The 24,562-nt window shown below is 39.5% G+C and overlaps 1 protein-coding gene across 1 annotated transcript in view; it reads left to right on the top strand.

Annotated features, from left to right (window-relative positions):
- The first annotated feature begins 1,759 nt into the window (after positions 1 to 1,759).
- bcam (basal cell adhesion molecule (Lutheran blood group)) overlaps positions 1,760 to 24,562 on the top strand; it is a 49,880-nt gene continuing 27,077 nt past the window's right edge. Inside the window, exon 1 of the mRNA XM_079626955.1 lies at positions 1,760 to 1,976. Within this exon, the coding sequence (XP_079483081.1) occupies positions 1,913 to 1,976 (64 nt within the window). The 5' untranslated portion in view covers positions 1,760 to 1,912. The remainder of the gene's footprint in view (positions 1,977 to 24,562) is intronic.

Below are 24,562 nucleotides of genomic sequence, written 5' to 3'. Positions count from 1 at the left end.
TTCCAGGAGTAACTTGGGGCTTTGGGGCTTTTGAAGAATTTTCATGCTGCATTTTTTTTGGGGAACTTTCCGTGATTTCCGTTTAAATCTCATTTTACATATTCAGTTTGGCAGAAATTGGCACACTATGATTGGTCACATTAAAACCAATGGCATTTCCCATCATTAACATCAAAATAGTTTGAGATTATAGAGCTTCAGTGGCGGGTGGTATTATTAATGAATAAAGCTTTGGTCTGTTTGTCAGACAAAGCTATTGTATGGCTTGCGCACTACTTTTATGGTGCTCTGTTAGTTTTGTCCATTTGCATTTTCTCAGTGGCAGTTTCAATCAATCAATCAATCAATCAATCAATCAATCAATCTTAATCACTTAAGAATAAAAAATAAAAATAAAAAAAGAATAAAAAAACAACAACTAAATAATCTATAAAGGTGGTCTCTATTACCTATTGAATATTAAATATAACAGCTGACCAACATTTCAGTAGTAAATTATACATTAAAAATGATTGGTGCCGAACGTTCAAAAACAAATAAACAAATATGATATTTTATGATTATTTGAGCATAGGATCAGGAAAGTTTTACCTTATTTCGGAAAACCACATGCCACTGATGTATCCCTTTTGGAGCTTGACTGTTGTGAACAATCTCTACTATCAAAATACTAACTGGTATTGAGCTACATGAAAATTCATAATTTTTATTTAGCTTTCCACAGAAAATATAACATCATACATGTTTGTATCAACATGAGGGGGAAATGGTAACAGATTTGTAATTTATGGGTGAACTTTTACAGCCAAGCTGTTCATATCAGTCTGCCTCATCTCCGATGTTATTGTTACTGGAAAATATATATTTCTGGAATAAATCTGCCAAAGCAAGGCCTTATCATCTGTTCCTTAAAAACAGACTTTAACTTTAACCCATTTTTTAGAGGACCCTTTGAATATTCCCTAACTTCTGTGCATTGCACTGCATTTTAGGCGTTAGAGAGTATAGCTAAAGCAATGCGTGTGCATAGCCGGTGTCTATGTGAACTTTGAAGTGCAAAGAGTCACTTCAGGCGTCATGAGAAAGGCAGTTTAATACATTGCTGTGCTGTCATGACCCAAGAATAGTGCAAAATAACAGTAATGAATGACACAGCTGAATATATCACACCACATCCTCTCCCTCCAACACAAAAGATCCAGCCTCCTGTCTTCTCTCCTCTTCTTTCATCACTTTGCCCTACTCCATTTCCCAAGCCCCTCTCCTCTTATCGGGTTCGATAGCGCACTCCCTCTCCCGCACACCCCACTCTTGCCCTGAGAAAAGTGAAGCAGCTGTTTTGCTCCAGCTATCCCAGGAATGCCTGTTTGAAACCCAGTGTGGGCTTAGAGACTATTTCCAAAGGGACACACAAATGCATTGTCTAAACCGATGGAAGAGCTAGAATTATACAAGTAGTCTACATACTTGTCAATTACTCAAAGCCTGTAATCTATAGCCAATAACATGTTTTATTAGGCTACTACATATGTATAGAGCATCAAAACAGTCCTGTGATACTAATCTCACATGATTTTTATTCAAAGTAGCCTATCACCTTTTTTTAAATAATTTTTTTATTAGCCGTTGTTATACCGTGTAAAAGTCTTGCTCGTCTCTTGGCTGTATGTTCACTCCAGTAGCACTTTACTCGTTTGGGAAGAGAGAGGAGAGGGGAGGGGCGCACGGTCACCTTTTGTGCAAATATATCAGCCAAGTCACTGCCATCCGCATCAGATTTCTTGCGCCAAGAAGGACGGGGGAGCGCACTAGACTGCTGCGTGTGAGCGCGAAGGAGCTGTACCGAGACGAGACGCTGCAGAGAAATACAACGACGCGACGCTAAACAAAACCGCCAAGTTAAGACGCAAATATGGAGAGAACGATGTTGGGACGGTTCGGGGTTTGCTGCACCTTGCTTGCTGTAGCGCTGCAAGGTAAGGAGGCTACAAACGAGAATACTTTTAAAAAATCGATTTTACTATAGGCTAATTAAAAGCATAAGTTATTGTTTTTTTTAACAAATCACAAGCTTTACTTAATAATTGTCAGTCTATAAACGTAAATGGCTCGTTTGAATGTGGAGTAAATTAAGAGCAGGTTACTTTTCTGTTGGTTCTTGGAACAACCTGTTACCTTGAGCGCAAGTTGAAGTCTCGAAAGGAACTTTAGGGAGGAAGTATTAAACAGGTTATTTTGTGGCTGTCGGCGTCTATGAGGGTTTGTTGTTCATGTTTAAGTCAGGGAATGGTTCAAGGGTTAACACGGACTGGTCTTTGAGGAGGGGAGGAGGTCTTTGGTCTCTTGCTCCGCGCGCGCTGTCGCCGGATAGACGCGCTTCCTTTCATCCGAGTTGAAGTGTGCGGCTGCCAGACTCCACATTCATATCACCTCAGTATGATTATTAATATGCGTTATTGAAATTTGGATTAACAAACTCATTCTTCGGGTTTCTTTTTTCAAATCAGATAATATATTCTGAAATAGTGGTTTAAATTAAATCTTTGTTAACTCGTCACCTTGTGTTTACAATGTGGTTCACAATTTTCGACATTTAAAAATAGTTAAACTACTTATTGAATTTATTACAGACATCTTGTGTAGATGTAAAACTACCATAACCAGAATTGTGTGCTGCTGTGCCATTATCTTTTTATGTAGCCTACAATACAAATACCAGAGTTAAAATATGGGTATGCATGAACATTGTTTTTCTGTGTGACAAATACACTGTAGAATCAATTTCTAATGAACGCAACTCATTTTTCCTTTGTTAAATGATATATATTTTTCTTCAATTAACTATTTTATCAAGAGCCTGATAGAAGTCAAATAATATCTGTTAGGATTCTGTCAGAATATATGAACCTGCTTTGTGCTACCAAGGTCATTGGGCCGTATAACTGTCTGCACCCTGCGGTTCAGTTAGTAGTTTTGTTCTTTGAAGTGTTTGGCTGCCTAAACCTATGACCAATAATGTTTCAGCACAGGGGCAACGTGGCCCCTCCTCTAGCTCCGCCTCAGACTGACCATCTTTACCACCTCTCTCACATATGTGTTGATGTAGGCCTATTACCACTTTGAAAAGGCAGCCTAAATGCAAAGTAGTACACTGTTTGACTTGTGGATAAGATTTAATTTTGATACCAAATTTACATTTATGACAGACTATTTTCAGTCAGTATTGAGAATGTATTCCTCTTTAAAATGACTGTGAGTATACACTCATATAAAGAAGCTCCTTCTAAAAAAAACTTAAAAAACCCTCCCAGGCATACATTCTTCTCCATCCCAGAGGTACTTGTGTTTTATCTTTCTGTCTGCTCTTAAGGCTCTCTCTCTCTCTCTCGCTCCCCTCCCTTACTGTGGATCTGGTTCTTCCAGCGTTCTCACCTTCTTTCAGTTCTGCGGCTATCGGAAGTCCTTTTTTTTTTTTACCTACCTACCTATCTTATCCCTCTGCGCCATTCCATTGTTTGAGACTCTTCTCATGTCCAGAGTTTGAAAATACGCGTGAAGCAACAGACAGATGAAGTGTTTCTTCTGATGAGCTCAGTCAAGTCTCCAGGCTGCTGCGTTGGGGTTGAATGCACTGATCAGTGATGCTTCTGTTGCTCTGAAAGCAGGTCCTCTGAGATCTTCTCTTCTGTAGCTGTTTTCCCTCTCTCTCTCTTTAACTCAAACGTCATTAAGAATTCTCTTATTTTTTTGCATGTTCTTTAATTGGGCTGATCATGGGATCCGCAGTTACTTTCTTTTGATGCCAATATCTGTCAGATCTGATGTTCATACCTGTCCCACATGATCCGTGACTTCTCAAGCTCAGTGGGTTTGAAAATCGCTACACTTCCACAAACACTGCAGCATCTTTAATGCATCCTTTGTGCATGTCCTCAGGAAAACCTGTTTTGATGACTTTATCCTCTTTCCGGGCATAAATTTCAATTGATCTGTAGCGTTTAACTGCCAAATGACAGCGGCTGGAACTCTGCCCGTTCATTTCAATTTGTTGCCTACCTCTCCCAGAGGTGCGCTAGCCTCTGCTAGAGCTTTCATATAATTTGCCTTATAATGGAAGTCTCAGTGATTAGCATTTAAAATGGTTCCCGTCCAGCCTCATATCGGAGCCACATGACCTTGTTACTGTAACCACCAGCACTCGTCCCAAAGCAATAACCTCTCAGGTGATATTTCAACAATATTATTTGCGTTTTCAATCCCCAGTTGAGTATCCTGAGGCGGTATCGGTGCAGCACCTTGGTGGCTGCTCATTTGATCGTGGCGGGATGTCAGTAGGTGGCGTAAAAAATTGTTGAGACAGCTTGTCAGCTGAGTTTTAAAGAGCCGCGCAGAAACAACACGCTTCCCTTCTTTGTCTATTTCCCCCACTCATTTCCTTGCTTAAATTTTATCCTCAGCAGAACCTCCCCAACCGCAGCAGCTTCAAACGTGAGCACGCGCACAGACACATCACCCCCTGCAGCCGGCAGTAATTATTATGGCATTAGGAGGCTTCAAATTAAAACCTGCTCTTTGTGCTGGGCCAGCAGATAAAAGCCAATCTTATGTGTGAGGTTGCTTCTGCGAGCTCAAAGCTCCTATAGATATCCATCCACACCTGCGCTGCGCATAAAGCTAGTCACGCACACCTGTGTGTGCAGTGTCAACCCACACGTTGTGTAACTGTTCAAACCCAAGGTGCTAATTTGGCCGGTGATGATGATAGCGGTGGAAAGAGGCGGTAAAGTGTGTGATTTGGCTCTCTGCTCTGGGCCCCAGTCTCTCGGATCCGCTTTGTGATTCATGCCCGTGAGGAGGGGGGAGTCACTGCTTGGAATGAGAAGCATTCAGCAGGGGACAGGTTACATCTCGCCCCCTGACTCTTCAACCCCCCAGATTCTCTCTCTTTCTATCCCGTCTCTATTTCTCTGCCTCTCTTTCTTTCGGCACAGATGGACGCGCAGGCTGCCAGTGAAAGCAAGTCACGCAACCACAACACATGGTTTTGATCCAAGATCACAATATGGCACTTAGCTGTTAGACCATAGATACTTTTTTACACATAGGTCACATTTTCGTGGTTTAAAACCTTAATGACCCGGTAGAATGTGGAAATTAGACTTAATTATCAAAAAAACATTTTGATTTCATGTTTTAAATTGAGGACATTAAGACATCTCATCACGTGACCTACAGCATCAATTGCGTCGCTTCTCTGATTCACAACTTCTCACCTGTGGCCTCATGGGATAGTAAAGTGTCCACAGTATGCACACTTCACAATCTCGGCAAAAGTAGTAGGGTCCTTTTTGCCATCCGGGTCCTTTTTGCCCATTCTTTTATGTTGTGAATTCAGATATACTTCTCTTTTTATGTACTGTTTTTCACTTACAGTATGTAGTACGGAAGTTTTTCACTTAGGGAAGTAGGCATATTCGGACACAGGGTGTTGCTTCTTAGAAGAAAGTCTAAATGATTCATAACACCTTAAATAATAATCAAGAGTGTTTGGGCTTGTTTTAATTGTTTTGAGACCCATCATGAAAGCTTGTTTTTGGATTGGCAGCAGATCTTTTGGCAGCCGGTTTGAGGAAAGCTTGCTGGCACAAAGCAGCAGCAACCACATGGTCGCTCTGAATGAGAGATACTAAGCAGCCCATCTTTTCATCTTAATATCATCTATTCTAAACCAGTATTTCTTGATCTTTTTTTGTCTTGGATATCCCCACAAATATATCAGTAAAGCGCAAGTACCCTTTTATCAACACCAAACCATAAATGTGTTACTTTTTTCACTTTTATAATAGCCTATATACAGTACGTTGGATATCATTTAGCATTATTTTTAATGTTGTCCCTCACTATTAAAGTATTTCACTTTTAAACTAAAACAATTGATTCTCTCAGACATCTGAGCTCGCTTGTGTTTGATTTTTAACTATTCTGATGGCAATGGTGGAGAAGCTTTATAATCATTTTGTATAGTATGTTTTATATGTTTAATAATACAAAATCAACATGTTTAGCTCAAGCACCTGTGTTGGGAATTATTAAAGGGATAGTTCTGGCCCAAATTTTTTAATTATGTAATTTATTCCATCATGTTGTTCCAAACCTGTATGACGTTCTTTCCTCTGTGGAACATATTTTCAGAAATGGCTTCAGTTATTTTTCCATGCCGTGATAGTCGATGTTGTTCTGGCCTGATTGTCTTTCATTAAATTAACGAAATTCTCTCAAATATCTTATTTTGTGTTCAACAGAAGAAACAGTCAGTACAGGTTTGGAACAAAAAAGATGAGTAAATGATGACAGAATTGTCATTTTTGGCTGAACTATGTCTTTAAACAATTTTCAGTTGGGCTTGAGTCTAAAAAGACGAATTATTATTTTGGTCTACCTGAAATTGAAGTTTTAAAGTGAATGTTAACGTATTGACTGATCTGATGCTGCTGCAAATGTTACACTCCCAGACACGCAACACACACTGAGAGTTTTAATGCTGTGGATTAGCTCTGTCTGGCTTGCCTCTGTGTATGTTAGTCTCTCTCTTTGTTTTCAGTAATGGCGGTGCTGTTTGCGATCAGTGGGTGACCATTGATGTTTTCTGTGATTTACGGTTGGTATTGTGCGTGCTCCGGCATAGATAACTGCCTCGTACACACACAGAGGTTGACCGAAAGGACAGACGGCATGTCTATATAGAATCTGTAATGCCAGGAAAGAATTTATTCACGCAGACCTGCTGAGCTCTTTCACTCAGAATTTATAACCAGTTCTGATTGAGTCATTCTTTCATAAAAAAGCCGCATATCTCCCTCTCTCCTCCCCTCTTCTTCCCTGTCTGCACTCAAGCCCCCCCACCAATCCTCCCATCTTTCATGAAATCTGGGTCCTGCCCAGTCCTCCAGCATTCAAACTCTCAGCCCACACTACAAAGCATCCTGGCACGGCAGAAACAGAGATAGAGGAAGTTCGGTAGCCTGATGCCCTTTGATTTCTCCAAGGCTGCAGCTTCAAGGCTGTTATTAGGGGCATACAGGAAACAGAATGTGGAAGATATGGTGTGTGTGTGAGTGTGATGGGTGTTTTCTGTGAAGGATGTTGAAGTGGTCTGATACTAAAGTGGGGAGCCGAAGGATATGAGGCACAGTGAAAAGCTGCATCTGTGTGTTGGGGCATAGTGCTTTGAAGAATAGGTGCTTCAGAGGCTCTTTGGGGAGACGAGGTTAAGAGCGGCTGATCCATTTAGCTGTGGAGATTGTAAGGGCGATTGGCCGACGCAAATCCTGAGGCCTCTCTCAGGCATTCCTAATGGATTCAGGGCTGATGGGTTTCCTTTTGGGGAAAATATCGTTTTTTAGCGAGGAACTTAGGTCATGCTATACTATCGGCCATCTTGTAGTACATTGCCGCATCTCCCTTAGCTCTATTATACCAGTATCGATTTGGAGATGGACATTAGTTGTTCTGCATTGATTTGTTTCTCCTAGCAGTGTTTTGGGATTTGGCTTACAAGAAATGCTTCATCTTGGCGCACTTCTACAGCTTGTCTTCTGTCATCGGTGATATGTAGCTTAAATACATACAGGGCTGGGCAATATAGCTTAAAAATATATATTTTATATAAACTATTTAATATGTAAATAAATTTAAATATTTTAAAATACATATCCATAAATATGATATAGTAATATTATATAAAATATATATATTTCATATTTTAAATATGAGGATTAGAACAAAACACTAAACCTTGTTTAGGAGTTTATCTGACAAAATAATTTGGGCCTAAATACACTTTAGTCGATCTCATAATACTACTGTAGGGTGTAGGCCTACTCTAATACAACAAGCTTCAATGAAACAACCCAATGTTCCTTCATTACTCTAAACTAAAGTGACGTTTTAGAATTAGTAAAGGAGGCGTGGGCTCAACTGTTTCTGTGCAAAAGAGGGGTTTTAAAGACACTCCGTTGTTGTTTCTTATATATTTACTCATGTGTGCCGTCGCTGATCTAAACTACAGCCATTTCGCACTGCTACAAGTGTGATATTGCTCATATGTAGGCCTATATATTTCATTTATTTGCTTTTAAATAGTGATTTTGCAGCCATTGTTGCATTTCAAGATGTTAATGTTAAAAAAGTTCATAATAATAATCAAGTCATTATTTTATTAGCCTAAATGATTCACAAAAATTATTCACACTTATTAGGCCTAACTCTGATGACATCTGAAGTTTTCATGAGAGTCTTAACACTTCCATATTTGCAGGTTGTGAAACAAGTAAAAATTGAGACTATAGTAGACAATGGGTAATTAAAATCAAGCGTAGCTTTAGTTCTGGCAGGTCACGTGAGTCAAACTCGCATCAGCCGACTCTCAGCTAATCCACATCTATAGGAATACGACGCCTATCACTGTATCCATATATAAGCTCCTTCAGTATTATCAGCAGCTATCGCGTTTCTCAGGAGCCAATTACCCTCCTCCATCCCCAGCTCCTCCTCTCGCCCAGTCAGGATTTGGCATTCTGATTTCCCTTGAATCAGAATAAATTCTCGATTATGTTGTACTGTACTTTAAAATCTTGAATTAAATATATTTGCAAACATTCATGTTAGTTCTGTTCTGTTTACTCCAAGGGGGGTTATTGCTGCTCTCCATGCTAGTTCTCGCTGAGAATGGAACCATGCCGCCAATCCAAACTATGCTAATAGTCAATCATATTTGACGATAGTAGTCCTGACAGAAACAACTATTTGTTTTTATAACACCAGCAAAACCATCAAAAATACACATTCTATCACAAGCTACTTTCTCGCTATTGGTCATTTGGTCACATCTCAGTTGGACCTCCATCGCACCTGGTTTAAACTGTGCCAGCTTTACCTGATGTGACTGAAAACACAGTCATGTTGAAACAGTGCTTGTTTAAGAGCTCTTTAAACATCCTTTTCCTCACACAGACTGTGGCCATTGTCTTCATACTATCAGCTGGCAAACATTCCCTGGAGAACAGTCTTCTGATGCAAGGGAGAGAAAAGCCTTTATAGCCCTCAGCTTACGGCTGTTTGGTTAGTCGAGCGCACCCCCCAGGCTGAGCTATTCACTGCCCCGCACTCGACAGACCCTTCAAGATGTGGTCTTGCTGAAGATTACACACACATATTACAAACACTATTTGTAAACCTGATCTTTTGTTTGCACTCGCACCACCTGAAAAATATACAGACAGATTGTTCAGTTACGAGAAATGTAAAAAGTTTGGTTCTTGTTTGATGTTCACTTACACATTACAATTTTGTTTATCACTGTTTAAATATTGTTCGAATGAATCATAGTTCAGTGGGTGAAACTAGACGTCCAGGTTGTGTGTTTCCGACAGTGATTTATCATTAGCAATCTACTTCACAATCATTCTTTCTCCATTTTGCACAGTGTGTGCCTTTAACATGAAGGACACTTCTTTTCCTTGAGACACTATTTTGACTTTTTTTCTTTCTTTGAAAAAAAAAATCTGGTTAATGGTTAGCCGAGCATTGTTAACCTCTTCAACGAAAATGGACACTGTTTGACGAGCCGCATTGTTGCTTTAATAGTGCTTGACCCGTGAAGCACCACAAGGCCCTCTGGTGAATTTAAAATGGATGGAGTGCATTTGGGAGTATGTTTGTGTCTGAGGTACATTATATTACATGATTGAGAAATGGTGGTTTCTGGCCATTCAAATGTGTAAAAGCAACATTTATAATATTTGCACAGTATGTGGCCTGAGGGATTGTGTGCGAGTCAGACATTTGGGGAGGGTCTGAATGTCTGAGATTGGGGCTTCCCCGTTCACACGCTGAGATTGGGTGACCGATCACATTTCATTCAGGAGACACATGTTCAGGTGTTTACCTGCGGGAGAAGAGTGTCTCTCGCTTTACTCAACCTCAACCCCCACATCCTGCTCTGTCTCTGTAACACACACTTCGCTGTCCTGTATGCTGTAAAACCTGTGTGAACATGAGTTTAAATATGACCAGCACTAGAGGAAGTTATATAGCAAGGAGCTGAAGACTTATATTACCAACTTCTTGCTCTTGCTCTTTAAAAATTCACTTTCTTGATCAGTATTTTTGTCTCAGTTTCCACTGAGAATATGTAAACATCATTAAAACAACATGATAAATGTACTTCATTAGCAAAATTACAAACGACTTCAGAGTGTGTATATATACTGATATATATCACACAACACCTGTTTGGGGTCAGTAAGATTTGAAATGTTTTTTTGTTTTTTTACAGAAAATTCTGTCATTGTTGAAAACAGTTGTGCTGCTTAATATTTTTGAGGATTCTTTGATTAAGACTTTCATTAAATTTTATAAATGTCTTAGCTATCACTTTTTATCAACTTAACACACCCTTGCTAATATATAGCCTTTTTTTTGCAAATATGGAAAACAAACTAAACTAAATTATTGATCTTATGCAATCGTGTGCAATTTTGCTGCTTAAATATATTTATCTGATTTTTAAAGAAATGTATGCATTTTCACTGGAAAACATGACAAAGAAAATGATTTATTTTGGGGTTGCTCTAATTCTCTCTTCTTCGAAACCCTTCATCCCTGTAGATTAGCAAGCACTCTGCTTTAGTTTGTGGTTAATGACGAGTGTCCCTGGCTGATAGCTAATCAGGACGGTGGTCTGATGGACCCCAAGGACCGCAGTGCCAACTCTAATTCTGTTGCCTTTCTGATTGACACACAGCTTGATAATCATATTCAGGCCTGCGGGGCTCCAGCATTGGTCCCCCCCCCCCCCCCCCCCCTTGCATAATCTCAACCAATCAGTGATTTCCCTGTACGCTATACCAGCATGACTGACACCTAGCATGGCTACATTTCCTATTGAGTTTCAGGTTTCATACCTTGTCATTTCTTAAAGGTTGTAGCCATCCATTTGCTCTCAAATGAAAGCGTATTAATGGACAGTAATTGGTTTTGGATGTAATTTTCATTTGCAGAGAACACAGATGAAGTATGTAAGATTCACATTATGCTTCAACTCTTTTGGGAAGGATATTTCTTTACCAGCGCCAGGATCTCAGAAGATCATAATATACTGGTTTATTGAGTTTTGAGAACTAAAATGTAGCACAAATGAAAATCTGGTTATGCATTATCCAAGGATATGGGCTTTGTGCGATCAAATTAAGCTTTCATGAGGGCCAGTAATTCTTTGTTTGCTGTCTATTCCGCACAGAGTCCAGAATCTCTTAAAATACAATTAAACAGACAACGGTGGCATTTGGCTTACGATGGATTAGTTCAGTTCGTTAAAAACACAGAAGCTCGTGAAATGGTTCTGCACTAAGACACACAGGGCTTTGACTCTTTAAGACAGACTTCATTAGACGGATATTTTGGGAAGATGTCGACGCACTGGAATATAGAATCTGTTGGGCATATGTTTAAGGGACTTTGTTGGTGTCTTTGGTCCTCCTTGTGTCTCATATGGGGTGTGGAACGCCCGCTGACAGTGGCGGCTGTGACTCCACACCTTGGCTGAACTTTTTTTTGGGACAGCGGTCAGTCTAACCCCTCCGTTCCCCGCCAAGTAATCATGGTGACAGGCACGTGGAATTCCCTAGTCAATTAACAGTTGGAGTGGGAGTTGGAGTGGGCGTGTGGGCGCATATTGACTGATGCAGTGGGGAGGGCTGACGGAGCGAGAACAGAGGACACATGTTCATTAAAATCATCCATCCTGGATCAGATGGTAGATCTGGAGATTTTTCCCTCCCTCCCCGTCTCTTTGAAATGCTAGTGTTGCCCGTTTGTGAGTGTGATACTGTACCTCATTGGGCTGAAGGCAACTTTCTCACACTGCTCTGCCCTTTCCTTTGTCCTTCATTCATTCTCACTCGCTTTGTTAACGTCTCTCCTTTTCCTTTGGGGGAAGCCCCTTTCCTTTTCTGTCTTTTAGTTTTTCCTCTCTTTAGCGGCTCAGTCACTATATTCTGCAAATGGTGACATCATTTAAGTCATACAAATTGTACATACAAGCCAGTAGAATTCAGTTGCAGTTTTGCTTTGACATATATAACCATTATGAAGATATTTTGAAGAATATGGGAAACCAAACAGTTGACGGGCCCCATTGACTTCTATAGTAGCCCATGTAAAATAAAAATCTATGAAAGTCAGTTGGCATATTATTCAGCTTTGTCATCACAGGAATGCATTACATTTTAAAATATTAAAATAACAGTTCTTTTAAATTGTAATAATATTTCACAATATTACTGTTTTACTGTAGCTTTGATTACAGCAGCCTTGGTGAGCATTTTTTTGTATGAAATGTTTTGAAAGAGACTGCTATCAAACATGTTTTTGAAATAAATTTTTTTTTAAACTTAAAAAAAAAAAATTGTACCGACCCCAAACGTTTGAATGGTAGTGTTTTTATTTTATTTATTTGTCATGTGGGTCCAGGGCATTTATATCCATTTATGTCTTCTCACTTTCTGTATACATGTGACACACACACACACACACACACACACACACACACACACGCTCTTGTACCTGTGCAGCAGTTAAGGACAAGGCTACATTGTTAAGACATTCCTGGGGCTGCCGGAATGCAGGTATTAATGCGGAGTGATTAGACACAGCGAGAGAACAAGCGCAGAGAGGGGTGGGAGGGGGTAATGATAGAAACGAAAAAAGAAAGACAGAGGGGCTGGACTGGGGGGAAACGAGGGGAGTATGGAGCAATGGAGTTGGACAGATTGAGGTACAGAAATGGAACATATTGCAGAATGAGGAGGAGACCTTGTTTTGAGGAGAGGATTCTGTGTTAGTGAAGGTCAAAGGTCACTTTGTTTTCCTAGGTTTGGGACAATTCACCCAAAATTGAACATTGTGTCATGGCTGACTGTGTTTTCAGTGCTTTTTGGCATGCAGTTACTGTACAATGAATGGGAAATAAAACTTTCAAGCTTCAAAAGGGCCAAAAGCAATTAAAAGTATCAAACAAGTGACCCAAGTGACTCATGCATTTTATTTCAAATCTTCTGAAGCTGGACAAAAGCTTTGAATGAGAAATAAAATTTAAGTTATGCACTAAAAATCTTGAAATATGCCCCAGCTCTCCTCTTTACATTCATGAGTTAATGAGAAGTGGTGATGTCTAACTTGTGAATGAATTTGTTCAGTCTGACTGGCTGAGTTCAAATCACAGACTCAATGATCCAGTTGAGTTGCATTTTGAAATCAGTTTTGGTTTGTTTCTCACATTTTAAAGTACTTACGGTATATAGTGCATCTATCGAATTGACCGCTTTTATTATACGTTCATGGTCCTTTTTGGAGCTTGAAGGCCCCAGTATCAATAGACTCTAACTGCATGAAAAAAAGTCTTCAGAAATTATTTTGTTACCTAGAAGAAGAAAAAAGTCACAGCTTGGAATGATACGTGGGCGAGGAAATGATGGCAGAATGTTCATTTTTTGGGGGAACCATCCCTTTAAGTTTAAGTGTGTTGACAGTGTTTGGTTAGTATTTCAGGAATGCGTTTTGACATAAATAATATTACAGTATGTATATGCACGTGTTGATATTAGAGGTGGAAATATGCATGTGTTGATATTAGAGGTGTGTCGGTGGTGCAGTGCTATCAAAACAGGAGCGTGTGAAAATGGTCTTTTTTCATTCCAGAGAAGAGTTTAGATTTAACTGTATTTAAAAATAGGAAGTGGAATGCCTGGGAGGTCCCAGCGTAACGATAGCAGTACCAGCTGGTGATCGGATCTGCCATGGATCTGTGAGAAAGGGAGGACGAGAGCGGGCAGGGGAAGGCGGGGGTTGCCTGTTGGTGCTTCCATGGTGAGGGCAGCATTGCCAACCAATGTCAGTCGTGCCATCTCTGCTATATGGCCAGGTGGCATCAACCAGCAACATGTCCTGGCATTAACTACTACACACTCCTTCCAACACACAAGGTGGTGTAATCAATGTCAAAGTCAACCTCCTCTACCCCATGATCTGCCCTCACCCCTCCTAGAATCCCCACCCATCTCTCCATCTGCTTCCTGTATGTGCTGGACAAATGGATCGAGGGTCCATCTAACATTTGTGGGTGTCCCATATCAAAAATCAGAAGCTTGCTGTTCAGAAAACTTTCCTTACCATAGCCCTTCGTCAGAATATATGCCACTTTTAACATTCAACCCTTAATTTTAATGGTTAATTTAAAGCTAAAGTTTGTAATTACTTTGCCATTTTCAAATGTAATTGCAAAAATAATAATCTTCTAAAATAAAAGTCTGTCATTTGTTTAACAGATAATCCAGCCCAACTCACAACTTTTATTTTATTTTACATAAAAATGTTGTCATCTGTTGACTCCCCCCCCCCCCCACATCTATTTAAGAAAGTTATAAATATTATTTTATTATTTTATAAAGTGGTGCATATAATACTTTCTTATTATTATTTATTTTAATATATATATATATAAAAAAAAAAATTATTCCTTTTCTTTTAGTGAAAAACAGTGTGGAAACACCGTGGAAAGCTTTAATTTAACTAGATTTTTACTTTAGCTGTTTGGTTGAAGTGCTGTTAGGTTTAACCAATCAAAAAGTATCCCTTTAAGTAATTTAAAAGCATACAGATAAATTTCTAGATACTAAATATCATTAAAATTATGAAAAATATTGATATGTGTTTCTTGGATGCTTTTGTTTGTCAAATTACATATGACATCTAAGGTCTATGATTGGAACACTAATTAATGAACAGGCAATATTGTATGCTCTTTTTTTCTGTTGCGCTCCATCTTTACACTCTCTCTTGATCTTTCCATTTTTCCGTCTCTGGGAATGATAGTTTACAGTGTTGTGTAGAGCTCTAGATGGAGTGACAGAGAGGGAGTGAGACAGCTGGACACTCATGGCTCCAAAGATCAGCTTACACAAACTCTCTGGCATGACTGGCGGCAGTCTCCCACTCTCCCTCTCTTTCTCTCCCAACGTCTCTTTCGTTCCACTTCTCTTATTTGCTTGGATCATTGCTCTGTTTCAGTCAAACTCCCTACACACAAAGTTCTATGTGTTACGGTAGAGTTGGCATCTTGTGTTGGTTTGTCTGGAGTGGAGCTCAAGCCTGACATCAAACACACAACTAAACAATGAAGTCATGAAAACAGGATGAAACTGCTCTGGGGCAGTAAGCGTGAGCCCTCACAAACACACATTCATTCATTAAAAAAACACGTTTTAAAGGCATGACTCCTCAAGCCCCTGCCGTGTCATTCATTTATAAAGAATGGAGCGGATCGCATATGGAAAAATCTAGAGGGTGCAGATTGAGTGACAGGCAGAAACTGCCCCAACACCCTGCCCCCTTCTCTCCCTCTGCACCCCCCGTTTTTAAGGCGACAGATGGCTGTTTTCTACTCTTTTCTTCTGTCACTGTTCTCTCTTCCTCATACCTGCTTGAACATAGACCCCCGCCCCCCTCCAGCCTTGTAAACCCCTACCTTCAGCAAACATCCTAAAATCCACACTTTACCCAAGAGTTAGGACACAGCCTGGGGCGGTGCAATTTTCTCCAGGTGTGTTCCTGATGGAAGCTTTGTTTTGGAATATGGTACACAGTAGCTAGTTTCTAGTTGGTCGAAGTTGATTCAAGATAGTTATATGGTGGTTGACCGGGTACCATGAATAACAAAATGTCAAAACAAAATTGCTAAAACTAAAATGAAATCTCAAAATATAAATCTAAATGCTAATTCAAAATATTAATACATAATACAATATACTATAAATATACTAAAATAACACTGACTACAGCTTTGACCAGCTAGAAACCACTTATGTTCCAAAATACAGCTAGTTTAAGTTAGATTCTCCAGTAGAGATTTAGTACCGATGAATGATAGATAGATGCTGCATCCGTTTGCTTACTATAATAGTATATAATATGTGAAAATAGAATGTTGAAATCACAGTGTGAAGAAAAAAAAAAAAATCCGGATGACATACTACTTCCAGTAAGATTCTGGAGTGCACATTCAATGGACACTTTACGATCTAATGAGGCCACGGGAGTGGAGTTGTGAAAGGCAGTGTAGCGACGCAACTGACGCTGGTAGATCACATGACACTGACAACATGGCGGATGTAGTACGTCTGAATTTCATTCATACATCGAAGTCGTTTTCACACCAAATGTTGTTCCAGACAGTATATGTGACTTCAGACGCAGCTACAGTCTGCCTGTTGAATGGATTAAAAATCATACTAAATATCTTTATGATGTATATTGTCTGAATTTGCCATTATGATCATTAATGTCTTTTAAATTGTTACTAGTATATAATCAAAGTATAGCATATATATATATATATATATATATATATATATATATATATATATATATATATATATATATATATATATATATATATATATTTAAGCTTATACTATCTAGCACACTGCTAGGCGATTAGCCTGCTAGCTTAGCCTAGTCTGCACACAAATGTTCAGTTATACATTTTGTGTTCAGGGCAGGCAATACAAACAGCTACCCCCTGGGGTCCTAGACAAATTGCTCCTGACACAGTAGCTCTTTAGGGATTTAGTTACAGGTCTAATAGAGCAGAAAAAGACTAGTTTTCATGACTGACACTTACTCTCCTTCTTCCACACTGTAATGAGGAGTCCTCGGATAGAGAATCCATCTCCAGCTATATTGTCTCAGAGTCGAAAACAGGTACAGGCTAGGTCGAGGCAGGCAGCAAACATACACAGAACAAAAGGACAGGCAAGAGGTCTGGGCGGGTAGCTGACAATCACAATCCAATAGACAGGCAAAGGTCGGGGCAGCCGGCAAAGAATCAAACAACGAGAGAAACAGTCCAAGATAAAACAGAATAATAGTCCTCAGAATAAACGCTCAGAAATTATCACCACGGCAAATCAAGACTTTGCAACGGTGGTGGTGTGTGTGTGGAGTGTTGAAATAGTGTTTGTGTGATGAACTGCAGGTGTGTGTAATCAGTCCCAGGTATGAGGGCCTATGGGGATTGTAGTCCGAATAGTAGCAGTGAATATTCTGGAGAGAGCTCCCTCTGGTGATCCAGAGGAAGCGGAGAGGGAGCCTCTCCTGTAACACACACACCGTGCACAGCTCCAGTCACCTCGACGGTGTGTTTGTGTGATGCTTAGTGGATAAACCTTGACATGCCTTTTCATGTAAGATATGTGCGTATTCGCCTACCTCACCAGTCAGACAATGGATCACAGCACAGAAGAAAGACCGAGATTACATCACGCTTGTTTTTATCACGTTTTTCAAATACTTCTTATGTTTGAGCTCTGCGTCACACTTCTTTTACTTGTTATCATGTATGCGTTTGTGCAAGGTTCTAATTCCTCAGGAAATTAATTTAAGTAAGAAGGATTTCACTGATAGTGTTGTTTATTTGCATGCGCTGTCTGCATAGTAGCTCTCTTCGGGATTGTGCAAATCAGGTAACACGGCACAAGAATTAGTTTTTGAGCTGAAACACTGAGTGTGAAAGTGGCTGTTGAGCGACTTTACTCTTCTGATTTTCCTTGTTTCTGAATTGCAAAAGAAACAATGGGACACAGAGGAGACAGCAGTACCTCTGTTCTTATCGCTCTCTTTCACCCAAGGTTCCAGCTCACTGCCCTCCTCTACAGCTCTGTCCGACTATCCTTATCTTCACATGCCCAATGTTCTGTCCGTCCTGCCAGAACAGTTGAAGCTGAGCAGCCTGTTCAATTTCATTATTTCTTCTTATAGCTTTTCTCCTCATTGTTTTCCTTTTAGATTCAGATATCACTCCCACTGTTGCTAGAAGCCATAGTTTTAACATGGCTGCATTACACAATGACTTTCAAGGGGGGTTTGCTTTGGCGGTTGGAGGGCTGACGTTTCGGATGGCTGCCCCTAAACATAAAAACATCTTGCTTTCTCTGTTTAAGCTTTTACTCTTCTGAACAGATCTGTATATTTACATTTGTATGATTTAAGTCTGGTTTGTGGTGTTAGATTTGTGGAGTTTTCAGCATTATTCAGTTTTTCAGCATAGTATTGGAAAAATACAAAGGTTCAATTCAGTAACACTCAGGATAATCTTCATGAGTCAGCTATGTGGTAAATGTATTCATGATATACAATTCAATTTAACTCACAAAAGCAGTTTTTTTTTTTTGTCTAGACTGGATTTTAGTTTTGATGTACATTTTGATGATTGGAATTTTGATTAAAGCGATAATTTGTCACCTGCCGCCCTAATGATAAACATCTTTTTTTTTCTGGCAATGCTGGTTCTTCCTTCATGTCTTTGTTTTCTCTTTACTCTTTGTCTTTAAACTTATCTGCTCCTCAGCAGACCATGAACTCCCGGCCTGTCTCCTCCCTTCCGTCCTCTTCAGGCCCGTGTTTATAAGTCTATTTTGAGGAATTAGGCGCGTGGATGATGTATCATCAGTTCTATCGGTGTGACGAGCAGTATTGTATCTGTATGTTTGTGTATTTATTGAGGAAGTAATGAATTAGCTGACCTTGATCTGATTATTGCTCTGCTCTTGTCTGTCATTGTCCTTGGTATGGGCAGAAAAGACGTACATTTCATTACATGCCACTCTGGAATACTTTGACATTTGACAAAACAAAATCTTTACATTGTGTTTTTGTATGTAACCTCAATATTAAGTCAAAGACCTTAAGGATCATACAAGACACCAGCCGTGATGAATCCGTATTATTTTTAAGGGAAGGAAGGTAAATCAATGAGTGTTTTCAGTAGGCAGATCTGAGGGGCGGATACGGAGATGTGTTTACTGACAACAGCATTAATGGAAGGCGGCGTGAGCAACAAGCAGCGTCCCAGAAATAGAGAAACCCTTTTGTATGATCATAAAAAGAGAGATAGATGCAATAATATGTACATCCGATTCCTTATATCCTATCCACAGCCTTAAGGAAGCCTTGTCTCCACATCCGACGTTGAGTGACACATTTTAAACAGCCATGAGAGAATGTGTGTGCGATTATCTCAGTCTGGGATTGTGTCAGTGATTCCATGTGTGGTCCTCAGCATGATGTTTATTCCACCTCCCTCAATTTGTGTGTGTGTGTGTACTGACACTCCATTTTCATCTCCATTTTTGTGTTTACAGACTTTTCTGGCTCTTCTCATTAATTCTAGCACCCTATCCCTGACGCTCTCCGCCCCCCCACCCCCCACCCATTCTATCTCTCATCTCTTTAGTTCCTGGCTCCTGCAGGTTGAGACGTGTTGTGTCTAATGCAGATAAGGACCATTCTTCAGTTCACACTGCAGATCTCAATCTGTACCGCAGCTCGCACAGGCTGAGCTCTGCTCTGTTGTTAAACTTTGAATGTGCTTTTACTATTATTCACTTTTAATGCTAGCTTTGGAGGGGAAATCTTTGATATTCCAGGGAATGGATTTAAACCCTCGCTCTTCATTAAGCTTCCTAGGTTGCTAATTTAAACTAGTTTTATTAAACAGACTGTTTTTCTTATCCTAAATATAAGTCAACATGAAACTTTGTTCAGCACCCAGCGTATTTCTGAAAGGGACATGATATTCTCTAGAACAGTTCCATTTTTCCTGATTTTTGTAGCACTTTGTGGTCACCATCGTCTCACGTGATAAAGTAATTTAAACACCCATTTATTTTTTAGATTCTGATGTATTTCAGAGCGAGGCAGAATATTCAAAGAGAAAATGGATATTCACAGGGTTGGACATGATGATTAATCGGGACTTGATTACATCACAAAAAGAGAAGTAAAAAATTAAGCAAGACAATTTGGTGTTAGGAAAAGGGTGAAGCTAGTTATAATATTTTAATCATTTGTATTAATGCACACTGCAGAAATGTCTAATAATAAAGTAAATCGGGTCAAATTTGATTTCATGCTGACTTTAATGAGGGTTTTTATGTGGGGTGCTGTGATGTCTGATCTCTGATTTATAACCTCCAGCAGTGTCAGATTGAACCTAATGCAATCAATAAAGACAGGCCTGTGCATGACCTGACCTGACCCCACCTTAGACCCCGCCACCCATCTCAGTCCTCCATCCCGCCTCAGTCCATCTTAGGGGACACACCCTCCCCATCTATCTCTGTCCCCTTAGTGTCTGTCCTACAAATACAATTACCCCCTGCTTGTAAACTTGTTGACATTCCATTGTTGTCCTCTCCGCCCTTCAAATTTAGGGCTTTTCCCAGTGGATACAAAGCAGGAAGCATTTATTTTTTCTGATTTCTTATGTATGTATAGTTATAGCCGACCACTTTTTGCGACAGGGTGCAAAGGGCAAGTGGACGTGCTGGTTGAGTGTGTGTGTGTTAACAGACTGATATATGCCAGGTGTCTCATAATTGGACAGATTAGGTTTGAATATCTCATACAGATACGCAGGGGAAATGCTTTGGTGGGCAACTCATGTTTCTACACTCGTCTATCCAATCTGTTTATCTGTGTCTCAGTGCTATCGTCCTATCCGTTACATCAATATGAATGGAATGCGAACTTCTTTGCATATATGTATGCGGTGTGTGGAATGTTATATGACACAGAACTCGGAACTGACGCAGGTAATGAAAGCATGACACAAACACCCCTATTGTCCTAGCGCAGATAAACCAAAAACACAAAATGTGATTACATGTTCAACATGTGAGTGTGTTATCTCATGTGTGAGATGTTAAAGATGTTAAAACGAAAGGCCTTTCTGGTTCTCAACACGTACACAAACACGAAGTAGTTTTTGTGTTGGTAATCAGACTATATTAGTGGAGTGAATCGACAATTTCCCTTGTCCACTAAAAGCATTCTGTAATCAGTTCATCATCGCTCAAGGTTTTCCATTTCCTCTTCCTCGCTCACTTTTGGTTTGTTCCTCTGTAAAGTTCTTTCAGGATGATTTTTTGTTTGTTTTATCAAATATCATGAGCACCAGACACATTAACTCAAATTATCTTTGTGCAATTTCCGTATTTGTGAGAGTGATGCGTTAATATGGTTATGAAACTGCTCCATTAACACTAGTTAACCTGTAGTGAATTTTTGCTGATGTGCAATTGCATTATAGGCTGTTAACATGTTAAGCATATGATGGAGAGGTAACAAAATGGTTTTAGAGTAAGATAAAACACAGGCATCTATATTTCATCATTATATGGCACTCTGAAATACTTGATTCTGATTAGCCAATCGCAGCATCCTGCAGTAAAATATTGTTGTAAATGGCTATTAAACTGTATATTTGAATGTTAAATATTTATATACCGGTATATAACATATATATACTGTATATATATACACGTATACAAATAATAGTTATGTAACATTTAACATTGTTTTTAATTTGTATTTTAATATTGCATTTATTTGCTCAGTTTTGTGGTATCACCCTGTGGTCTCTTCTCACATAATCAAATCATATAGTGTAAACTCATACTCATATTTTGTGTCTATTTATATATATATTTGGTAGTTGCCATCTATTTTACAGCATAATGTACTGTCAAACAGTCATTATTACTTCGACTACAAAAAACTAGCACAACCCTGCCTTCACATGCTCTGTTGCTAATATTTAGCATAATTAAGTTCAGTTCCCAACAAATTGAATTTCCTGCTGAAATGAATAAAGGTCTGCAAGTGCCCCTCCGTGTCTGTGTGTGTGGTTGTGTGTTTTAGCGTCCTCTGTGCTAGGTGACCCTCTGTTTTAATCAATCAAAGTGGCTCAAAAGACCTTGACAGCTTGACACGGAGAGGATGAAAAGAAAGGCAGAGAGTACAGTAGAAAGATGAGGAATGATGTGAATCTGTGCTGTAATTGCACAGGAGAGAAGTGGAATCATTAAAGATAGAGTGAGCTGCGCTAACGGGGATAAGATGGATAAGCTAGCCATGAGCTGCATCGATCCCTCTGTCATACTCTCTGACTTGTTTACACGCTCAATGCCCTGAGTTACAGAGCTAGAGACACAAACCCCAAGCGCCTGTAAGACCGTGACTCGTTACCCTCCACTTACTCACGGTCATTCAAGCATTATAAAGCTAATCCGCCCTAATAGGGAAAAGAGAGAGAGTGAAACAGAGGGCTTGGTATAGTAGTGAAGGAGAGCAAGCAAAATGGAGGGATAAAATGGAAGAGTGGTTTTATACTAGAGGCTTAGCTATGTGTTTTTGCTTTGAGACACTGATAACCTGTACAGACAGTCCCGGGTGATGATGGCATGTCATGTTTTGTCCCGCCAGTCTAAACCCAGCCATAATCATACATAAATCCCCTCCAAACACTGAAATACACTGATAAAAATCGTTTGGGAAAGGAGAATAACAAGGAAATTGGCAAAAAAATGTGCAATGGTATGTTATTATTATGTTTTTTGACATAGTGGTACCATAACAATATCATGGAGGGTGTTCTTTAAGTACACTGGAATATAAAATAATGTAATATCATTTAATATATAATATTTATTTTGGCAGGTACGACAGTCATGTAATGTTACTGAACAATAATACATGCTTTTCACAAACTGTAATGACACAATTGTACAGTTATTAACATGATACAACTAGTAACGTTTTTAATATTTTTAAAAAAAAGTTAACCCTCATTTATAACACTATACTTTGTTGGTGGTCCATTGGCCGATATTATGAATATCTTGCCTGTTGCTTTAAAAAAAGTGGCCCAACATAGGATCAAACCTGTAATCCATTTTTAAATGAGTTAATCTCATTTGCATGTATAGACATGTCAACTTTTTAAATTGAGGAGATGGGCTAATGCTTATTTTGCTATCCTAGATGCATTTAGCATCACCATTCCTTGTTATTTGTGATCCTATAAGAAGACCTAAAATGAGACATCAAAACATAATGTTAATGTACAGCAGAATTTTGTAAAATAATTTTTGTAATATATATATATATATATATATATATATATATATATATATATATATATATATATATAATCTTATATTATCTGCATTAAAGTTTTTGGACTAATGGCAATACAAAAATACAGTAATATTATGATTCTGATATGGTCCCCAATATATTGTACATTTATACTGAAGTCCCTTGGTTTTACCATCTGACTATCACCATAGTACCACCACAGTACTTTTTTGCAAAGGGAATATAAAAACTCTTCAGCTCTGGAACTGAACAGTGAGTGAAACAGTGGAGAGAAACGATGAAAGGGTGTGTTGAAAGTTTGTGTATGTGTGTGAATCTGACCTTTAGCCTTCAGTTTGCTGTTAGCACTGTCAACATTGTAAACAAACTCACTTTATACCGGAGACAGGCTTAGAGAAAAAAAAGAAGCAGAAGCAGCGGGAAGAAAATAAATTCTGGAGGGAGAGATGTGAGGCTGAGAAAAAGTGAAGAGAGAGAGAGAGAGATTGGAGGGGAGGGGAGAGGAGGCAGGCAGGTGCAGGACTGACTGTAATAGCATTGTGCAGAAAACAGCAGGACACAAGCAAACCCTGACCTGCTCCTCTCCTCTTGCTCTGTCCTTCACCCTCTCAACCCCCTTATCAGCCCTCAGTCCTCCCTTCTTCCACTCAGACTCTTAAAACTCTCTCTCAGATTCTGATTTACACGGCCCAGTGCGTCTCGCTATCTTTTCCTAGCACACACGCAGACTGCGGTCACTACAGCGGCGGGGCCTCCGGTAAGTGGACCTCATGAGATCTTCCCCGGTGTTCGCTTTCCCTGTTTTCACGGGACCGGTTCGACAAGACTCCCCTTATTGTATTTCACCATGGAGACGTGCAATGTTATGATAACAGTCTCCTTTAATCCTATCGGATTAACACCGTATCATTTGATTAAATTTTCGCTCATGGAGGAAGCTGTTAATATACGCATTGCAGATGTAATTATGCATAGTCATTCGACGTTTATCGCTCGGCCCACAACAGATGCTCATTTTCTTATATCCTGCCCTCATTTCCTTCTCTTCCCATTCTCACCAACCTGGAAACGGGAAAGGAAAACGACACCAGCTTAACTATATGCCGGTTGACAGGAAAGCAGGCCCGGGGATGTACAGTCAAACATCAGCAGCCTCAGGGATTGGAGTCACTATCCCTCCCTCCCTCTTCTCCTCTCTGCTGCCAAACCGAAGCTCATTAGAGGAAAAGGGATTCCTGACTAAATAGAATGGGGCTCCTGCCAGACTGGGTGAAAGATGAGGGAGAGAGGAAAAAAGAGAAAAGTGTGTAGATGGGAGGAAAAATATTAATTAAAATGGATCACATATATCCATTCCTTCTCCAAACCGCTTATCCTCTGTATTCTTATCTTAATCAATCAATCAATTAATAATAATTAAAAAAGTTATAATTCATTGTGTGCAGTCTGTTAGATTTAGATTTTGAGGTTTTACACTAAACCCTGGGTTATCATTCTTATTTGCATG

Source organism: Phoxinus phoxinus (genome assembly GCF_949152265.1).
Source record: "Phoxinus phoxinus genome assembly, chromosome: 10".
In the NCBI taxonomy this organism is placed as follows: domain Eukaryota; kingdom Metazoa; phylum Chordata; class Actinopteri; order Cypriniformes; family Leuciscidae; genus Phoxinus; species Phoxinus phoxinus.
The sequence above is the reverse complement of the archived record's forward strand: the minus strand, read 5'-3'. Positions and strand labels throughout refer to the sequence as shown.